Below are 18190 nucleotides of genomic sequence, written 5' to 3'. Positions count from 1 at the left end.
GAGAGAGAGAGAGTCTTACGTGGTGGTAGTAGTAATGGAGGGCAGACTACGTCGGCAGCGTCAGCACAGGGCGTGGAGGGATCAGCGGGGCTGAACAACTCCCCAGTTGGACACAGTTTGTGTTTCCTCTCACCATCAATACACTGGTAGAATCCATCACAGATCCTCTCATCGGGGAAGTGGTGGATGCCCTGGGCGGGGCACTCAGGTGGTTCATAGGGCACATCATCTGTAAGGGTTTATGTGCTCACTCCCTTTCTTTTTTATCTGTTTATTTTACATGTATGAAATCAGATAAACATGAGTTAGATTAGAATCCTATCAAACAGATTGCAGAACATAGCGCATCTGAAGTTTAAAAGAGAGAGAGAGAGAGAGAGAGAGAGAGAGAGAGAGAGAGAACGTGTGTGTATGGGGCACCCACATGGATATGGCAGTATGCATGTCCCGATGGCAGCGTTGACACAGAATGCGTGCGGTGTGGTACGAGTGAGTGCGTCAGCTTTGTACACTTCTCCCTCAGGACACAGCAGGTGGATTCTCTTGCCGTCAGTGCACAGGTAGTAAGCCTCACAAAGCCTCTCGTCGTAGAAGGTGCGCGTGCCCACAGTAGGACACACAGGTGGCTCATATGGTGGTGGTAATGCTGGTGGTGGTAGTGGTGGTAATGCTGTGTGTGTGTGTGTGTGTGTGTTTGATGATACATAATTAATGACATCGTAATCTTTGCACACACACACACACACACACACACACACACACACAGTCCTATCTCCAATCAAAAGAAATTATCAAGTATTCTCCTTTTCAATGTATATTTTTGATGTCACTACTGTTGTATACTACTAAACCTGCCTATTATTATTATTATTATTATTATTATTATTGTTATTATGTATAGCCATGTAGACAGGCTGGTGGGGGAAGTGACAGGAAAAACAGCTGTAGGGAGTTGAGTTTATTCCCGACCGGTTTCCCTTGTGGTTTCTTCAAGGGGATTGAGCTGAACATGGAGCATAATCCCTACGGCTGCGTTTCCTCTCCCTCCCCAATCATTGTAACTAACATAATTATTAATATTGCACGCACTACATAACACATATCAGTATTGTCTTTCTTTTCCATTCACAGCTCAGCAATGTCAGCTAATCATCCTACATCCCTTCCTTCCTTTTCATCACCAAAATTGACGTGAAAGGCACGCATTACTGCCATGAAGCCAGTGTCACTGTCTTGACAACTGAGAAAAAGAAAAAAGATCCGACAAGCCTTAAGTAGGAGTTTGAGTGAGAGAGTGAAAAAGAAGAAAAAAAAAATGTATATGTACAGTACAAGGAACTCATACCTGCTGCCGGGGTCCTTATGTCTGGAGATCCCGGGAGGCCATACTGCGCTTCAGAATCTACAGAGAGAGAGAGAGAGAGAGAGAGAGAGAGAGAGAGAGAGAGAGAGAGAGAGAGAGAGAGAGAAATTCGAAAACACATTTTAATGCTGTATTTGTACCAACCATTAAAAATGCTCTTAAAAGAGTGAAATAATGAAATATATTCGAAACTGAATTGTACTCTTCATATATATATATATATATATATATATATATATATATATATATATATATATATATATATATATATATATATATATATATATATATACTATCAAGGTCTGACAAACACTGGCGTATAAATATAGACAGACACTGTGAGCTTGCCTTTGTCCCAGCGGCCGTGACCTCCCTGAACATTTCTCTTGAAACCACACTCTACTCTTTCCGGGTAACTCTTCTTGCACACAACACAGCATGCACCCAACACACATACTACACATTTCACTCAAACTTCGGTGTATAATTCGTTGGTCAGCACTCCATAGAGAATGACAACATTAGTGGGCCTTTGTTTGTATGATTTTTTTTTTTGTCCCTACCTAGAACTCTGCTTACTTTTAAAAGTATTGTATTTCATTTCTAATTGTTAGCAAGTGCCTTTTAAACACACACACACACACACACACACACACACACACACACGTTACTTATTCATAATAATTATGTTAAGAAACGAATACTTCACTATAAACAGGCACGTGGAGACTCAATAAAAAGTCCGTAAGTGAAACATCTTACAGGTACTTAACGCGCAAAGGGAGACGAGACTCACGGCAGAAGACGCTGGCAAGGAGGAGCGTTGACACCCACATCTCCTCCCCTGAAAGCACTGCGTACTACTGACTATTGTAACTTCTATTGTGGCTTCTTTGGGCTTTGGTGGCGATAGGTTCAAGGACGTAGGGACAGATGAGGGAGGAGTAGTGGTCTCTACTGGTGTTGCCGCATTTCATTTCATATTTACTCATTTATGTTTATTTCTCTTATTTTTGTAAGGTAGCCACATTTTATTTACTTGTTTGTTTATTCTATTGTGTTTGTGATATGGATAGAATCGTCCACAGGTGCCATGCATGCGGTTAATTGCCGTGTGGCATGTGCCGGACCCGCGAAAATCGTCCGTGCGTGTGAAAGTAGCCTCATGTTACAGCGTTAATTCTTATCGGCAACCTAAAACTTTCGTAATTGGAAGCTTTTATTCGAGAATGAGTATTCAAATATTAATAAGGAAACTTCATTTAGACTTTGGATCATCAGAGAAAATAAAGTGAACGAAACAGAAAATAGAGACCCATGAAAGCAATCATCATCATCATCCGGACAGGAAGTGCCGATGCCAAGGCAACAAACACTTCCTGCCCCTGGACCGACAGCCACACGAAACAAAACCATGAACTGACGCAGACAGCAGTGACAGGGTGACAGGAGTGGCGGGATACTCAGGAATGTCGCTCCTGTAGGTGGTGCACACATGTGGTGATGATATGGAAATGTGTTGCGTTTCCTAATAAGGATGGATTCTGGTTGTGTGTCCCTGCTGGTGCCCAAACAACTGCAGGGCCACCAAGACGCCTTCCTCAGAGGGACCTTCGCTTCCTCAGGTGAACACTCATGACTTTTGCTTGTTTGAATATCTGGCAGCACTCGGGGTGATATTGAGATAACGGTACATCTTACCAATTGCAGGTAAATTTGCAGTTTCAATCGATATACCCTATCATATTTCTTTTTCCCAATGTCTAACAAGCTTGGGGACCACCTGGGAAAGCGGGTTTTAGGGTGGGGAAACCAAAAGCCTAACATAACCTAACCTGAATGACAGACTGCCACAGTGCCTGTGCAATATTAATAACAAACAAACGAACACACTCAGTATCCTCTCACTGACTGCTGTGGAAGGATCCAGAGCAAAAATTGAGGTAAATCTTAGAAATTCTGTCCAGAAGTTATTAATTTCCAATAGGGTAAAATGGAGCTAGAAATGCTCGTAGAACTTTGTTCTGGACTGTGAGAATGTGTAAAGTTATGTGTGGTGTATTGGTTGAAACTGCAATAATTCTGTATTGCATTACTGCCCCTCTGCAAGTGATGGGAAAGCAGGATTTTTGGGCTCCGGAGGTCAGTTTTGGGAAACCTTAAAAGTCTAAGGCAAAAGATACCTTTTTGATGGAAAGTCTGGACAGCTTATAGTTTCACCTGACCAACGGTTTTCTAATGTTTTTTCTGGTGAGATATGAAAGGGAATTGGGCTAAAATTTCCAAGAGGGCTTTCTTTGGGGTCGCCGTGGTACAGTGGAACCATGTGTGCTTTGGGGTCCGAGGGGTCTCCAAGCGCACGGGTTCGAATCCTGTCCACGGTGTAGGTTAGGCTTCCTCACTCAGGGCAACGGTTTCCTAGCGGGTGGGCTTTGAGATAGGAGATACCCTCAAAAAGTATCCCCTTTAGCCCATAAACTCCCGTGAAAAGCCCACATGGTATAAATAAAAAAAGATGGCCATTTTTCTCCCAAGTCTTTATAATAGGAAATGCCAATAAAACTGTAGAATAGAATCTACATCCCTTTTACCATCAGTACGCTCCCTAACACCAACAAACATCAGTACCTATTGGAAGAGCGGGCTTAGGTTAGGTTAGGTTGGATTTTATTAGATTAGGTAAGGCATGGCTTTAGGGGTCAGTATAGATTTCATCAAATGCCTTACAATGTAAAGCAAATTAGTAATTTTTCCAAGTATGACGGGATTTTTCCCGATATGGTGTAAAATTTTCCTTGGATTGCTTTTCAGCAAGTGCCGAACAGAACAGAACAGCGTATGTCATTGTGGTCACTTGGACAGATGTTTCAAGTGATGCCAGTGTGGGTTGCATCAGGAATGAACCAAACATGAGGTCTGGCCCTTGTGCCAGCAGTGTTTGGGTTGTTCTAAGGACACACAGCCACATATCCCTCACCTCCCTCGAGATCCTTGGCCAGCGTGTCCCTCTCAGTGAAGTGAATCTGGTGTTCTACGACTCAAATGAAATCTGTCAGTCAGAGCTGATCAGCCGAAAGTATCCATACGTGAAGGAGAAGGACCATGCTAATGATGTGGTGCCGTACTTCATCCACTGTGTGCAGAGTGATGCCAAAGAGCAATACCCAAAGAGGAGAAGTGAACCACTCTTGTTGCTGCTCTGGACAGTAGTGAGGCTGTTCCTTGCAGTGTCATGGATGCCCAAGGTTCTCTTTGAGGCCCTCCACTCTTTTCTCAAGAATCGTCTTGATTATTCCAGCAGTTTCCTGAAGCAAATCCTCCTCCGTATCTGTCAAATCAAAAAGATCCAGGATGATATCAGAGCTGGCAAAAGTAGTCTTCTGTGTGGTCGGCTGCTCACCATGATTGCTATTGATGTCCTGGCAGGAGTGTGTGTGGCCTGCATCATCAGCAGCTATGCCTCTGTGGGAGACATGTACTCCTCCTTCTGTAGCTGGACAAAGGTGAGACGAACTTGTAAACTATATAGAATAATTCTCTTTAATTTGTGCATATCAGTGGTAGATTTATATATTACCATGATATTATTATTATTATTATTATTTTTATTTTTATTTTTATTTTTATTTTTATTATTATTATTATTATTATCATGATTATTATTATTATTGTGGGAACATTATGATGAGTTATGGAAGGTTTTGAAGGAATTATGTGCTGGTAGGTGAAGACTATTCCTAGTCCTTCCTGGGAGTTTCTTGGGAGTCCCTGTGCATCGTAACAGACAAAACACCTCAAGCAAAAAGAGTGGGTTACCCTGTGTGGGTAGAGGTGGCAACACGGGTCGCTGTGAAGGGGAAACAATGCGCTCCAGTCACGAAGTTTATTGTGTGACCCAGGAGGAGGATGTCAATGAGCCAATCAAAGGACCAGTCAACTCTCACTAACTTGTCTTTTATAGCCATTAAATTTATACAGCTTGACCTGTGAGCCATATCCTCCTGATGAAGCCTTATGTCCAAAACTAGATGGTAATAAAGTGTTCACCTTCCACCCCATGATTCCTTCACAACCTTCCACATTTTTACTATTGTTATTATTATTATTATTATTATTATTATTATTATTATTATTATTATTATTATTATTATTATGTATTTTATTTATTTATTTATTTATTTATGTATTTATTTATGTAATTATTATTATTATCATTATTATTATTATTATTATTATTATTATTATTATTATTATTATTATTATTGTTATTTCTATTAACATTATTATTTAAAATTTAGCAATAGTTGCAGCATTATAGGATTGTGAAAAAGACAAAGACCTTGGGCTGCTCTACTACACTATGTATATGACTTGAAAATTTTCTTTTCTAATGTCCTTTTCACCAATACTGTAGATGCTGTCAACATCAACAAACACCAGCACAAAACTGCTGGGCTACATTCATGTATGTATTATGTTTCCCACCATGCCAACCCTTGAGTCTGCCTCACCTGAACAGTTACTGGCAGCCACTGTGCACCGCCTGCTGGACTGGCTGAGTGGTGCTCCAGCTGGCCTCAAGCTCAATCAGCCCCTCACACAGGCTCTCTCTGCGTTCTTCTCTTACCACGTCCACCTCTGGATACTCTACCTCGGTAAGACTTGACATCTACTGTAGAAGTCTTCCTATACCCAATCACTTGATTTTCAGATTAGTAGTAATATAGCAAGGAATCTTTAAACTGTAATTATTTTACAAACATCCAACATTCTTTACTTTTTCGTAACCTCATCCTTCTGCTTTTAACCTATATTCTCTGTTGGGCTCCTTCGATCACAATCTCATATCTGTATCTTGTCTTGCCAATCATTCCTCGGTGACCTCTAAATGCAGAGTTGCCTCTGGTATTTTGCCTCTGCTAATTCGGGGATTTGAGGAAGTATATGTCAATTTTCCTTGGAATGACTGCTGCTTCCATGCCAGAAACCCATCTCTGTGTGCTGGGTACATAGTAGGTGATAGTGTCTCTTTCTTTTGACCTAAACCTTCCAGACCTTTATTTATACAGCCTGTTCTTGTGCTATACATGATAGAATCTCATGTGGTTTATATTTCTGCCCAAAATCATGACAAATCTTCTTCAACTAACCAAGAACTTTCTCAATAATAGAAAGTGTCAAAATCTTTTAAGATAAAACTCCCCTTGAGACTTGTCTATCTACTCTAAAGTGGCTCCTTGGTCTCGGGCTGAGGGATTCAACAATGTTGCCACTTTTCTTGGCTTTCCCCATCCATCTGCTCCTATTTTTTTTTTTTTTTTCTGCCAAATACCATGAACTTTAGGTTGCAAATACAATTTGTATGTATGTATGTATGCATGTATGTGGATGTTTATGTATGTATGCATGCATGTATGTAAGGATATTTAGAGAGTGGCGGCTGAAATTTGCCATTCAATAGTGTATGATTAATAGTATTATATATAAATGATTGTGGTGTGTGAAAATATTTTGCATATGCAAAAATTGATATTTAAAACTCTGCACTTTTATCCACAACCACGTTTTATGAAAATACATACATATCAGGCTCCGTGGATCTCTATAATTTATCCCCCAATACATCACTGTTACCACTCGCAGCAGAAAGCCAATGTGTTGTCCCTTGTGATCCAAAGACATGAAAGGTTTGAGAGCCATTTTGATCACCTCTGTTAACACTGTGGTTCCTCCTGGAAAAAATTGCCAGCCCACACCAATTACCAGAAGTGTAACTTAAAAATTTTCAGTAATCAAATTTGCTGGACTTACCTGAATGATTCACTAAGTTTAACAAATGATTGCAAACACTACTCCCACAAGGTGATCCCTCCTGAGAGCTGCTCTATCATCACTGCTCTGTAGATCTAGGATTAGTTGCAATTAGCATCTCAACCCTCTGCTCTGCCTAGCTACTTTTGTTGATACTGTATTTTTTATTAATTAATTAATTAATTTATTTTTTACTGCTACATTGCTCCTGTACTCCTCTCCTGTGGTCAGAGCTGGCAGACCCCGTGCTGCGTGGTGTGGCGTGGGTGCTGGTGTGGGTGGGCATGTGTGGCGCTTCAGTGCAGGTCGCCATCCTCTCTGACCTACTGGATCTGGCCACCCTTCATCTTCACTGCTTCTACATTTATGGGGCCAGGTGAGGTGATGGTGAAGGGCAGTGCTATTCAGACCCTTTTTTGATTGTGACATCTATTCTGTTGTGCTGTCTTTTATTCCTCTGATATGGAAACACACACACACACACACACACACACACACACACACACACACACACACACACACACACACACACACACACACACACACACACACACACACACACACACACACACACACACGGCGGCGATCGTGTGGTCCCCTCACACTAAGAAGAATATTAGAAAATTGGAGAGGGTGCAAAGGGCAGCCACAAAGTTAGTACTGGAACTGAAGGATTTGACTTTCGAGGAACGGTTGAGAAAACTGGAAAATTCCAACACTTGAAAGTAGGAGAGAAAGGGGAGACTTGATAGGTATTTATAGAATGGTGAATAACCTGGATAAAGTGGATGGAGACTTTTTAAGCCTGGAAACAAGGGCTACAAGAGTGACACATTCTGTACAGTTGTCCAAAGTAGTGATGCATTGTATAACATGTGTCAGACAAAAGGCCAGGCAATAGCGTCCATCTGCTGCATGCTCGTCTCTCCTTGGTCTTTCAATAGTTGTCAATGTTATGCATTTTCTTTGTCCATGTACATATTCATTTGTATTAGATTTATTAACTTGAAAATCAATGAACTGTGTCACTATTAGGGTGACTTAGATCACATTTACATGACAGACATCAGAGTTGCAGTTGAAAGATCCAAATCCAAGTTGGGATAAATAGTAGTGACTTACAATTGATTTGTACAAGTAATTGAGAATTACAACTAAACGCTCCAGATCTGAGTTAGGACAAGTATGTAATTAGTGGGATAGCAAAGGAAGCACCCTCTCATGTAATTGTAAATGGTCATGAACACCTGTAGAGTCCAGTCTCCATGCTTTAGTTTGCTAATATGTAGATTTATTCTCTCACAGACTCTACAACCTACAGACATCTCTGCTGGGATCCCAGTGGCGAGCATTTCGTGGCCGCAAGTGGAACCCCCTGAAGCAGCGTGTGGACACTTACGATGCAGGCGGCGCCATCTCCCTGCGGCGGGTGCTGACAGCTGTGGTGTTCACCTTGGTGGTCTTCCTGCTGCCCACCACCACCATATACTATTTAGTGTTTGTCGTGGTGAGACACCAGCAAATAATCTTGCAAATAATCATTAATTCTGTTCTTTGAAAATTATATTGATCTACTTCCCATCACATCTAAACTTGGAAGAATAGTATTCTGATTTTAACTTTATGGCAAATTAACATGTATTTATATCATTTGTGTAGGCACCTTTTTCTTTGTACCCCAACTCACTTCCATACAACTTTCCCTTTATCATCCATCATATCTGCTCTGCCTTGATCTCTCAACCATAATACAGAATATCTTTATCTCACTACTCTTCCTCTTTAGTTTCCTTCATTCTAAGCTTATTTGGTGCAATCTCCTTTCCCTCTTTTTCCTGTTTAGCTTTCCCACTTTTTCCCATTAAGTCATTCCTTTTCCCTGTGTCATAATGTTCCTTGATTAATGTGGCATATCCCTACTCCATAGCTGAGGGTGAGCCTGAAGTTGGTACGTGGGTTGTTGGCAGGCATTGTGTGGGTCCTCAATATCAACCCACTGTATCTCATTTTTCTCAACATTAGTGGCTCCAACAGAGTGAAGGGTAAGTGTAGCTCTTCATCCCACCTGTGTGCCAGCCTGCCCGTGCCACTAATGCCATTGTTTCCAAACTGGGAGTGCATCTTTGGTGGGAGACATTTTTGCAGTCCTACAGGGGTCATGAACCTTTGGTAGACAATTTTGGTTGATAATGATAACTTTGAATTAATGCATGATACAATATTTAAGTAGATAGAAGTGAGTAGTTGTCTTATGAAGCTCTTAAAATTTTGTCAACATTATTTTGAACGGCACATGACAAGAAATGTGTGCTGTGCACTAAATTTCTTGGCCAGGAACAGCCACATGATTTTCCGTTTTTTCTCTTCCCTCCTGTAGGTGACATCTACTTCTCAACACTGACAGACCAGCACCAGGGTGAGGCTGTCGAGGGGAATTGTGAAGGACCTCTTCTTCTCAGTCTGTGCACTTGGCCCTCATCCCTCAGCCACATCCTGACTGACGCCAGTCCAAACACCTTCCCCTCTCGGCCATCACCCAACTGGAGTTTCATTTTATCCAGCATTATGTTTGGGGAGCATTTGTTATGAATTCTCATATGTGGCTGCTACAGGAATCCCTGGTGCTGCCATATGTCTTTCCAGTTGTAGATAATTAAAATCTTATTCAAAATTGACTTATCAATTTGTCAGAGTTGGAGATTGTTGGAACAAGGGAGTCTCATCAGGAAATCAAGCAGCAGTTGGGGATTGAACTGAGGACACTGCCCCTTGTCAGGTGGTAGTGGTGGCACTGCTGACTGTAACACCTTGGTACTCCTGCTGACAAGGGTGTGAATGTTACAGAAGCTGAAGAGAGGCATGTCAAGACACTGAGTCAATACAAGAAGAGCTGTCTAACCAGGGGACATTTCTTTTGCCTTTTTTTTATTTTGAATTTGAAGTGAAAGGTGTAGGTGTGTAAGATGGAAGTTGTGCTCCTTATACACCAACAAACAGGTTCCTTTTCATGGGGTTTGACTGCCCTTCTCTGCAGTGCAACACAAAGGGAAACATAGATGGAGGTCATAGTTGGGTGAGAGACAAGTCCACAGCACTCACTCATGCTGCTGTGTATGAAACCTCCCTCAGAGCAATTGCTGTTTCATTAAGCGTCCAGAACTTCTTCCTATGACATGTTGACATTTTCTTTTTATCTTGCCATCTTTTCTGTATTTTTTCCTTTTCTGATAATAGTCTCATTCCTGTCTCATCGTTTCTGATGCGGAATATCATGATTCCTTTCTGTTTTGTAATTGTGGTCGTACTTGTTATTTTGTATATTAAACTGTTGAATTTTTCTCTTGTATCACAGTGTCATTAGAAAATCCATGAAAAAAGTTTTTAGTTTTTAGATAAATATTAATTGAAATGAATAATGTATTGTTTTGGAGATGCATTGATTTATACAATTCTGTACAATGTGTCTAGTGAGTTTTGTTCTGTGTGGTACAATATGGCGTGCCCTTCCATGATGACAAAGTACTTCTTGCTATTGCTATTGGTGGGACTCTCAGTACAAACTAACATTGTTTTATCTGTAGGACAAATTCATCACTTTGGATGCTTTTAGAGATGATTTATATCCAAGGGCTTGTTGAAGTTCTTGACATTCGTTGGTTTGGCTTAATTAAGAACAATGCATAGCTCTTCTCACTCTACTCACTATGAATAGATATCTAGTAATTATTCAGAAAAGGCACAAAGGGTTCACTTACTTTGCTATTTGAAATTTGTGTTTATTCCTTTGTTATATCTGCTCACAAAATGGAACCGAATACTATACCAGTATTACAGTACTTCCTTTGAGAGTGTACAAAACAAACAAAGTGAAATTCAGTTCATGCATACCATATCAAGGCAAGAGGTAAGTAAACACAACGGAAATCAACCTGCATTGAAGAACATAGGATGAGTCATGTTGGGTTGATGTGCCTTATTGTATTTTGCATTCCAAGGTAGTCCCTGGGTGCTGTGTTGGTGGTGGCAGCTGCTTCCTTGGTGTTTCACTGGTCTGTACTTCAAATTCTTCCTCTAACAAAAGTACATAATCTTTTACTGTGCAGGGAATATACCAAATAAGTATAAAGTGGACAGGATTGTGTACTATGTAAGGATAGAGTATGAGAGCAAGATGAAAGAGGTTGAATATGATGGAGAAGAAAACTTAATGTCTGAGAATCAAGTTTTGAATAACTTGGGGATAAAGTAGAAGTCAAAGTGAGGAAGAATTGTTTGGAAGAGTGGCTGGTCAAGCACTGGAGGCAGAATCACTAATGTGTGGCATTAAAAAAAAAAAAAAAAAAAAAAAAAATAGGTACAGACATTGAGTCAATAGAAAACGAGAGTAGGAATGACCTTGATTGATACACGCTCACAGTAGTGAGAACAGTGTGCGGAGCGGAGCGGTACAGCGAGGACCAGGTTGCCTCACCAGTAGAAGCCCCACCAAGACACAGGCAGCTTGGAGTTGTGCTGGTGAACATGGTTGTGATGAGGCATAATGAGTCAAGATTTATCTGCTCTTGCAGTGATTGAATGCACATTCAAGAAAATTTTTTCTTAGTTGTGCCGTTACTACTTAGAGGAACAAATAAAGAAAAGAAATATGCGATACAAGAGTGCAGTAAAGACTCGGCAAGGTTGTGAACACTGGCAAGGCATGTCCGTAGACTGAGACGCGTTGCATGCCTCACCACTGGAGCTGTTCGCTGCGGGCCAGCGGTTACCTGTCCCCGAAATAAACAATGTCCTCTGTCGGCGCGGCATGGGTGACAGTGCTGGTAGTCTGTAGGGGCGTGACGATGGCTGAGGAGACGCAGACGGCGGCAGCCTGGTGGCGGGCAGCTGGCGAGGACCTGGTGCGGGGGTGGGCGAGACAGGAGGAAACTAAGACAGTGACGCTGCTACTTCTGGCTGACGGTGTGTGTGTGTGTGTGTGTGCTATTTACTATGCAGTACAGACAACAGGAGGTGAGTTAATTCCATTACCCTGGTAGGTGCTGTAAGACTGGTGCGGCGTTGTGGGTTTCTGCTGTGAACACTGACTCTGTTTACTGTTTATGTGCGAATGATTTTTGTTATCAAATTGGAAGGCGTAACATAAATGGCCTACACTGTCAGTTGTTAGACTCCCTTGACTCGACAAAACCGTGCGGTGTTTCTGAAAACAACAGCTGTTCCTGTCTGTCCCTGGTAACGCCTGTCTTGCCACTGCCCTGCTTGTCCGGTGCACGACACCCAGGCGGCCACACAGGCGACGCCCTCGTATATCTGCGTCTAATGATGGAATGGAATAGACTCAATAACCAGGATGTTAACGCCGACTTGTTAAGGAGCTTAACGAAAAGATTAGACGAATTTATGAATGAAGATGACAACTGGAAATAGTTATAGCACGTTTCAAACAGGGACTACAACTTGCAGTCCTGATGACTTCCTGCAACTTTCCTTATTTTATATTCTTATGTTCTAAAATTCCAGTCACAGCATCACAACAACCATCAACCGTCCCGTTTCTCCCATCTTGCTTATATGTATTCGCTTTACTTAGACTGCTGCTTTCACACATACGGTTTTCGTTGGTCCGGCACATGCCAAACGGTTGAGCATTACATTCACACGAGTTCGAACCGAATGTCTCGCCCTTCCAGCAACCAGATGCTGCCGCACCGCCAGTAAGACCGCAACGGTAGGAATGCCGCACAACGGTTTTGATGGCCATTTGTTGCTATTGGCGCCTTCACACATCCGGTATTTCCCGTGTGCAGGGACGGATATTCATCACTAAATTTAAGAGTTTTCTTAACAAAACATAAAAAAAATCCATACCTTCAGTTTTCTTAGCAAAATATGGAAGAAAATAAATATATTTTTTTCTGAGTAAATTCATGAGTTTTCTAAGTAATATAAGTAGGAAAACATATTTTCTCAGTTTTCTCCCTACATTTATGGGTTCCAGTAAGTCCTCCATCATTGAGAGACTGTGGTGCACTAATAAACATGACGAGGAGATACCGAAGCGGATGTCAAAAAATAAATAGCCTGCGGCAGACGCCGTGGTTTTTAACCGGCGGAAATCGTTCGTATGAAAGCAACCTCCAGGTGTCATGCGACTGCCATTCGTCATGTGCCGGACCGGCGAAAACCGTTCATGTGGAAGCAGTCTTACCCATCTCACTTTTTCTCCCGTAGGAAATGTGACGGAGGCAGCGGCGTGGGCTGACACAGTGAGGATCTTTGCCTCCCACCTTACAATATCTGAAGACCCTCTGGTTTGCGTGGTAGTCTCCCTTCCGTCCCTGTCTCAGTGGCTTCCCGATGGTAGGACTCTGCTGGTGGCGCCCCTGTTCAGCCTGCACCATGCCCAGGCCCTTTCGCAGGTCAGTTGTTACTCGTGAAGCAAAAAATTGATATTCAGAAACACTTTGCTCTTTCACTGCTACATCAATGATTGACCAAGTTTTCAACAGTTTTCTCCAGTTAATGTTACTTGAATCATTAAAGAATACCCGTGAAAATTTGTGTATCTATAGTTTCAACCGAAGGCTTTTGAATGTATTAGAGGTGCGGCACAGAAGTGTTCCAGAATATGGCGCATAAATCAACAGCTGTGTGCTCTCTTTCTTTGATGTCGATTCCGTAGTAAAAGGAAAATGTGATTATATATATATATATATATATATATATATATATATATATATATATATATATATATATATATATATATATATATATATATTTATATTTTTTTTATTTATTTACTTTTTTTTTTTACGGGGTTTGGGTGTGTTGAATGGGGAGAAGCGTTCTGTGTGTGTTCATAGGAGGAAGTGTGTTACGTAAACTGTGTTGCCTAATTACGAGCGTGAGTTGTTCCTTTTCGTGGGAAGAGTTGTATGTGTATGTGGCAGGGAAGGGGAGGTGGCGGGGCTACTACCTACATAGTGCAATCTGAGCTGGTGGAGTATGAAAGCCCTGAAGTAGACGCATATTCATCTGTTATCACTATTTGTTGTAGAGAGAGGAAAGGTGTATTGTGTTAATATTGTAAGTTAACGAGTATATAGACGGAGTGATGAAGGGCTGCGCTGCCGACACGCGTGATGCCAGACTTCGCAAGGGTTGAATATTGCAGTGTGTGTGTATATAGACACTATACATGTAGCTACATTGGTATAGGGGTATGTTGACTTAAAGGGTTCATTGGATCACTGCCTTGAACTAACCTTATGTGTTTTGCCATATACATAAAATAAGACTAATATTTGTCCGATGACTTTACCTCAAGCACGCGATAGGTGGTATACGTAGTGCCGTGAAGAATAGTGGAAGTTGTGATGGTGGTTGTGGTGGAAGTGATGACGGTAAGATCGAGATGTCTGAGGTGACGATGGGGAGAGAAAGAGTTGGCAGAATTATGATCTTAATCAGCTTGCGGTACGTTTCCAAACAAGAGTGAGTGAGTGAATGAGTGAGTGAGTGAATGAGTGAATGAGTGAGTGAGTGAATGAGTGAGTGAGTAGGTGAGCTGTATTGTATTAGATGTATTGTCAGTTTACCGTCCTTTTCCAAACAAGGCGGAGGTAATGCGCACACCAGCTAACCAGTGAGTGAGTTAGTGACTGTAGTAAGCTCGGGAGACTGGAGAAGCAAGTGTGGTGTTGGAGGTAACCGTAGGAAACTGACAGGTGTGTACATGGTGACGCTGACGATGTTACGTGCATACAATACAGGTGGGGTATGGTAGCAGTAATGAGCAGGTATGGTATGGTGACAGATGTGTGTATCCGGCAGGTGATCAGCAGCGCCGGACAGCAGGCGAGGCGTTGGCTTCTGCTATCAGGGCCCCGCTATGACCATCTGCTGGCTGCCATGTTTCTGCCCTACAACAACCAGGTGTGTTATGGACAGATAGACAGACAGACAGACAGGCAGACAGGCAGACAGACAGACAGGAAGGCAGGCAGATAGGAAGACAGGCAAAAAAATAGATAAGCAAACACACACACACACACACACACACACACACACACACACACACACACACACACACACACACACACACACACACACACACACACACACACACACACACACACACACACACACACACACACACACACACACACACACACACACACACTAGTAAAAACAATGTGTGTGTTTTCTTAGGGAGTCTCTTCTAGTTATTTACTTTCGTTCTCTCTCTCTCTCTCTCTCTCTCTCTCTCTCTCTCTCTCTCTGTTTTTATAGGTTTTCAAAATCAAACAGTATCTTTTTACAATTCCACTCACATCTTTTACATAAGGTGCTAAAAATTTCCGAGAATGCGGTCTTTTGTGGCACTTCACTGGCCTCAATGGTTCAGGTAAGTTTCAGGCTCACAGCTCTTGCGAATTTGACGATTATAATTGCACGAACTCCGTAACTTTGCCGCTACGCTTCCTGACTCTCAAAAGTTGATAGCTGCGGAACAAAGAGAATGTTGACACTTGCCTTTCATATTGACATCAGGGTTTGCACGGCATCCTTGATTGCTTCGTGGAATTTGATGTCCAACTTTCAGCCCTCCTTCCTTTCCTGTCAACGCACTTAAAGGGAATCTTGACACTTTTGTTCTCATATTGACATCATGGCTTGTAAAATTTCCTTCCTTCATTGTTTCACATAATTTGATTTGATTTCTCTCTCTCTCTCTCTCTCTCTCTCTCTCTCTCTCTCTCTCTCTCTCTCTCTCTCTCTCTCTCTCTCTCTCTCTCTCCATTTCTTACCAGCACACGGAAACTCTGATTACCTTTATTTTCATTTCATTTTAACTAGTTTTTGCAGAGCTGTGTTTTACGTTCTTGCGTGAGAAGTGTGTGGAGTTGTCAGCAGCAGCGCCGCACAAAACAAGACTTTTAATTATGTCGAATGAAGTTCATGATTTTGTAGATTAAATAAACATACATGGCGATCCTCCTCTCCCCCTTCCCTGGGTGTTTTCTTTTTTGTTTTGATTCTGTTAAGACGAGTTCACACGTGTTAATTTGTGGCTGGAATTGCCAACGGATACATGCTTTAAGTGAGCCCTTCCAGCCAGAGTACGTTCATACGTAGCGGCTGGGAAATATCGGCTGGTTGGCGGGAAATTAATGTAACAATCAGTAATAATTCATGATTATGTTTACTCTAATTGGGATATCAGCCCCATAGACCATATTATACATGAGTTTGAGCAATAATAACAGCGAGGTATGGAGCACAAGGACACCCGCACGGACGGACACATGCACACGACAGCGGCCATCTCATCAAACGTCCTTTCCCGAAGGCTTTCCTTGTTATATAGCGCGTGTTTCGGATCCTGAAATGCCGTTGGTCTCTCACTAACCCCAACATCATGTTTTCTACCTCTCACCACCACATATTCCACAAATTCCTTCTTGACGTCACAATGTAAGCAAAGCCGTTAACGGCTGGACAAGACCAAAGTGTTAGTCTTGTTTTGCATAAAGGTCCACTCGATACTTCTATCGGTTGGCAATTCCAGTCGCAAATTGGCACCTCTGGACCCGCCACACACACACACACACACACACACACACACACACACACACACACACACACACACACACACACACACACACACACACACACACACACACAGGAAGACAGGCCATAAATGATCACCACACTTAAAGATAAGTGAGTGTGTGCGTGAGGAAATGAGCAACACACGCGACTCTCCTCCTACGTAGGTGGTGGTGGCACAGCCAGGCCAGGTGGTGCAGCTGTGGGACCAGTACCAGACGGCGCCAGGCCTCAAGCGACACCTCCATCTGCGGGCCACCTGGACGCCTGCGGGGGATCCTGTGAGCGCCGCCAGCAGTAAGGAGGGCGGCGCCATAGAACTGGTGTCAGTGCCGCTGCGTCAGCCTGACCTCACGGGGCTCCACATCCGCTGTCTGGTGGAGGAGGTGAGTGGCGCGCTGGCCAAAGTGGAATGACAGATGTAGCTTTAGGGGAACTTAAACTTGCATTATATTTGTTTCTTATGTATCAGAGTATTAGGAAAAATGGAAAAGCGTGGGTATGATTTTTTAGACATGGGTCATAAATACCAATTATTTACACACACACACACACACACACACACACAGCCTCGAAGCTCAGTGGTAAAGGGACCGAGTCTGTGTTGGTCGCCATGGCTGGCTGCCAACTAGGGGCTGGTCGCCTCTGAGATTTTTCTGGTAACAAGCGGGGCAGTTACTGTTGGATGGGGTGTGTGGTGTGTGAGGTCACAGTCTTACCCAAAGAGCAGCTATAATGTGCTCTGAGCTCGCACGGCTGGTGTTGAGGGTCCGTTGTTGATCAGGGCTTGGTGAACACACACACACACACACACACACACACACACACACACACACACACACACACACACACACACACACACACACACACACACACACACACACACACACACACACACACACACACACACACACACACACACACACACACACACATTAAACTATACATATAACGAATAATAATCAGGTAATCATATAGCTGATATAATGAACATAGGCACTACATAAATATAGAGTGCAACTTTCCTCCTTGTGACGGTCCTAGAAAAGTAATAATAATGGAATAAAAGCGCAGTTTAAACTGGCCGTTTGAGTGTGACTGTGTCTCACCGGGGCTCTCCTTCTATTGCCACTTCTCCATAGATCACGGGCTTGCCTCCCTCTCTCTCTCTCTGTTTCTATATAAACTGGTGTATTTCCGAAATAATTTCCGAAATCATTCTAACTTTTGCTCCACATCACCACTGAGGTAAAAATCAAGGCGTATTTTTCTATTATAAAAGTTTCCTCCCATCTCAAACATGGCATGTGAGCAGGAGGGGTGGGGGATTGCTACCTTGCCGCTCTCTTAGCCTGACCTCACCCACCAGTCAGTCCTGACCTGCCCCTCACAGGCGTTCTTAAT

The 18190-nt window shown here is 42.5% G+C and overlaps 3 protein-coding genes across 4 annotated transcripts in view; 2 read left to right on the top strand and 1 right to left on the bottom strand.

Annotated features, from left to right (window-relative positions):
- LOC123511490 (protein obstructor-E-like) overlaps positions 1–2298 on the bottom strand; it is a 3039-nt gene extending 741 nt beyond the window's left edge. The window contains exons 1-4 of one of the 2 annotated variants that reach the window (XM_045267432.1): positions 2160–2292; positions 1346–1402; positions 425–670; positions 20–229 (exon numbers count right to left, since the gene is read on the bottom strand). In XM_045267432.1, the coding sequence (XP_045123367.1) occupies positions 20–229; positions 425–670; positions 1346–1402; positions 2160–2199 (553 nt within the window). In that variant the 5' untranslated portion in view covers positions 2200–2292. Of the gene's footprint in view, positions 1–19; positions 230–424; positions 671–1345; positions 1403–2159 lie in introns of both variants that reach the window. The other variant, XM_045267433.1, reaches the window with a different exon arrangement.
- A 155-nt stretch (positions 2299–2453) lies between these two features.
- LOC123511489 (phosphatidylinositol N-acetylglucosaminyltransferase subunit Q-like) lies at positions 2454–10511 on the top strand. The gene is made up of 7 exons (XM_045267431.1): positions 2454–2988; positions 4175–4866; positions 5883–6018; positions 7406–7550; positions 8480–8681; positions 9102–9216; positions 9552–10511. The coding sequence occupies exons 1-7, from the start codon at positions 2901–2903 to the stop codon at positions 9761–9763; spliced, it is 1590 nt and encodes a 529-aa protein (XP_045123366.1). The 5' UTR covers positions 2454–2900; the 3' UTR covers positions 9764–10511.
- A 175-nt stretch (positions 10512–10686) lies between these two features.
- LOC123511492 lies at positions 10687–13615 on the top strand. Its single transcript, XM_045267434.1, has 2 exons — positions 10687–12133; positions 13406–13615. The coding sequence occupies exons 1-2, from the start codon at positions 11959–11961 to the stop codon at positions 13609–13611; spliced, it is 381 nt and encodes a 126-aa protein (XP_045123369.1). The 5' UTR covers positions 10687–11958; the 3' UTR covers positions 13612–13615.
- Positions 13616–18190: the final 4575 nt, after the last annotated feature.

The sequence above is a fragment of the Portunus trituberculatus genome, chromosome 31 (assembly GCF_017591435.1).
Source record: "Portunus trituberculatus isolate SZX2019 chromosome 31, ASM1759143v1, whole genome shotgun sequence".
Classification (NCBI taxonomy): Eukaryota; Metazoa; Arthropoda; class Malacostraca; order Decapoda; family Portunidae; genus Portunus; species Portunus trituberculatus.
Note: the sequence above shows the minus strand (reverse complement) of the source record. Positions and strands in the feature narration are given on the sequence as shown.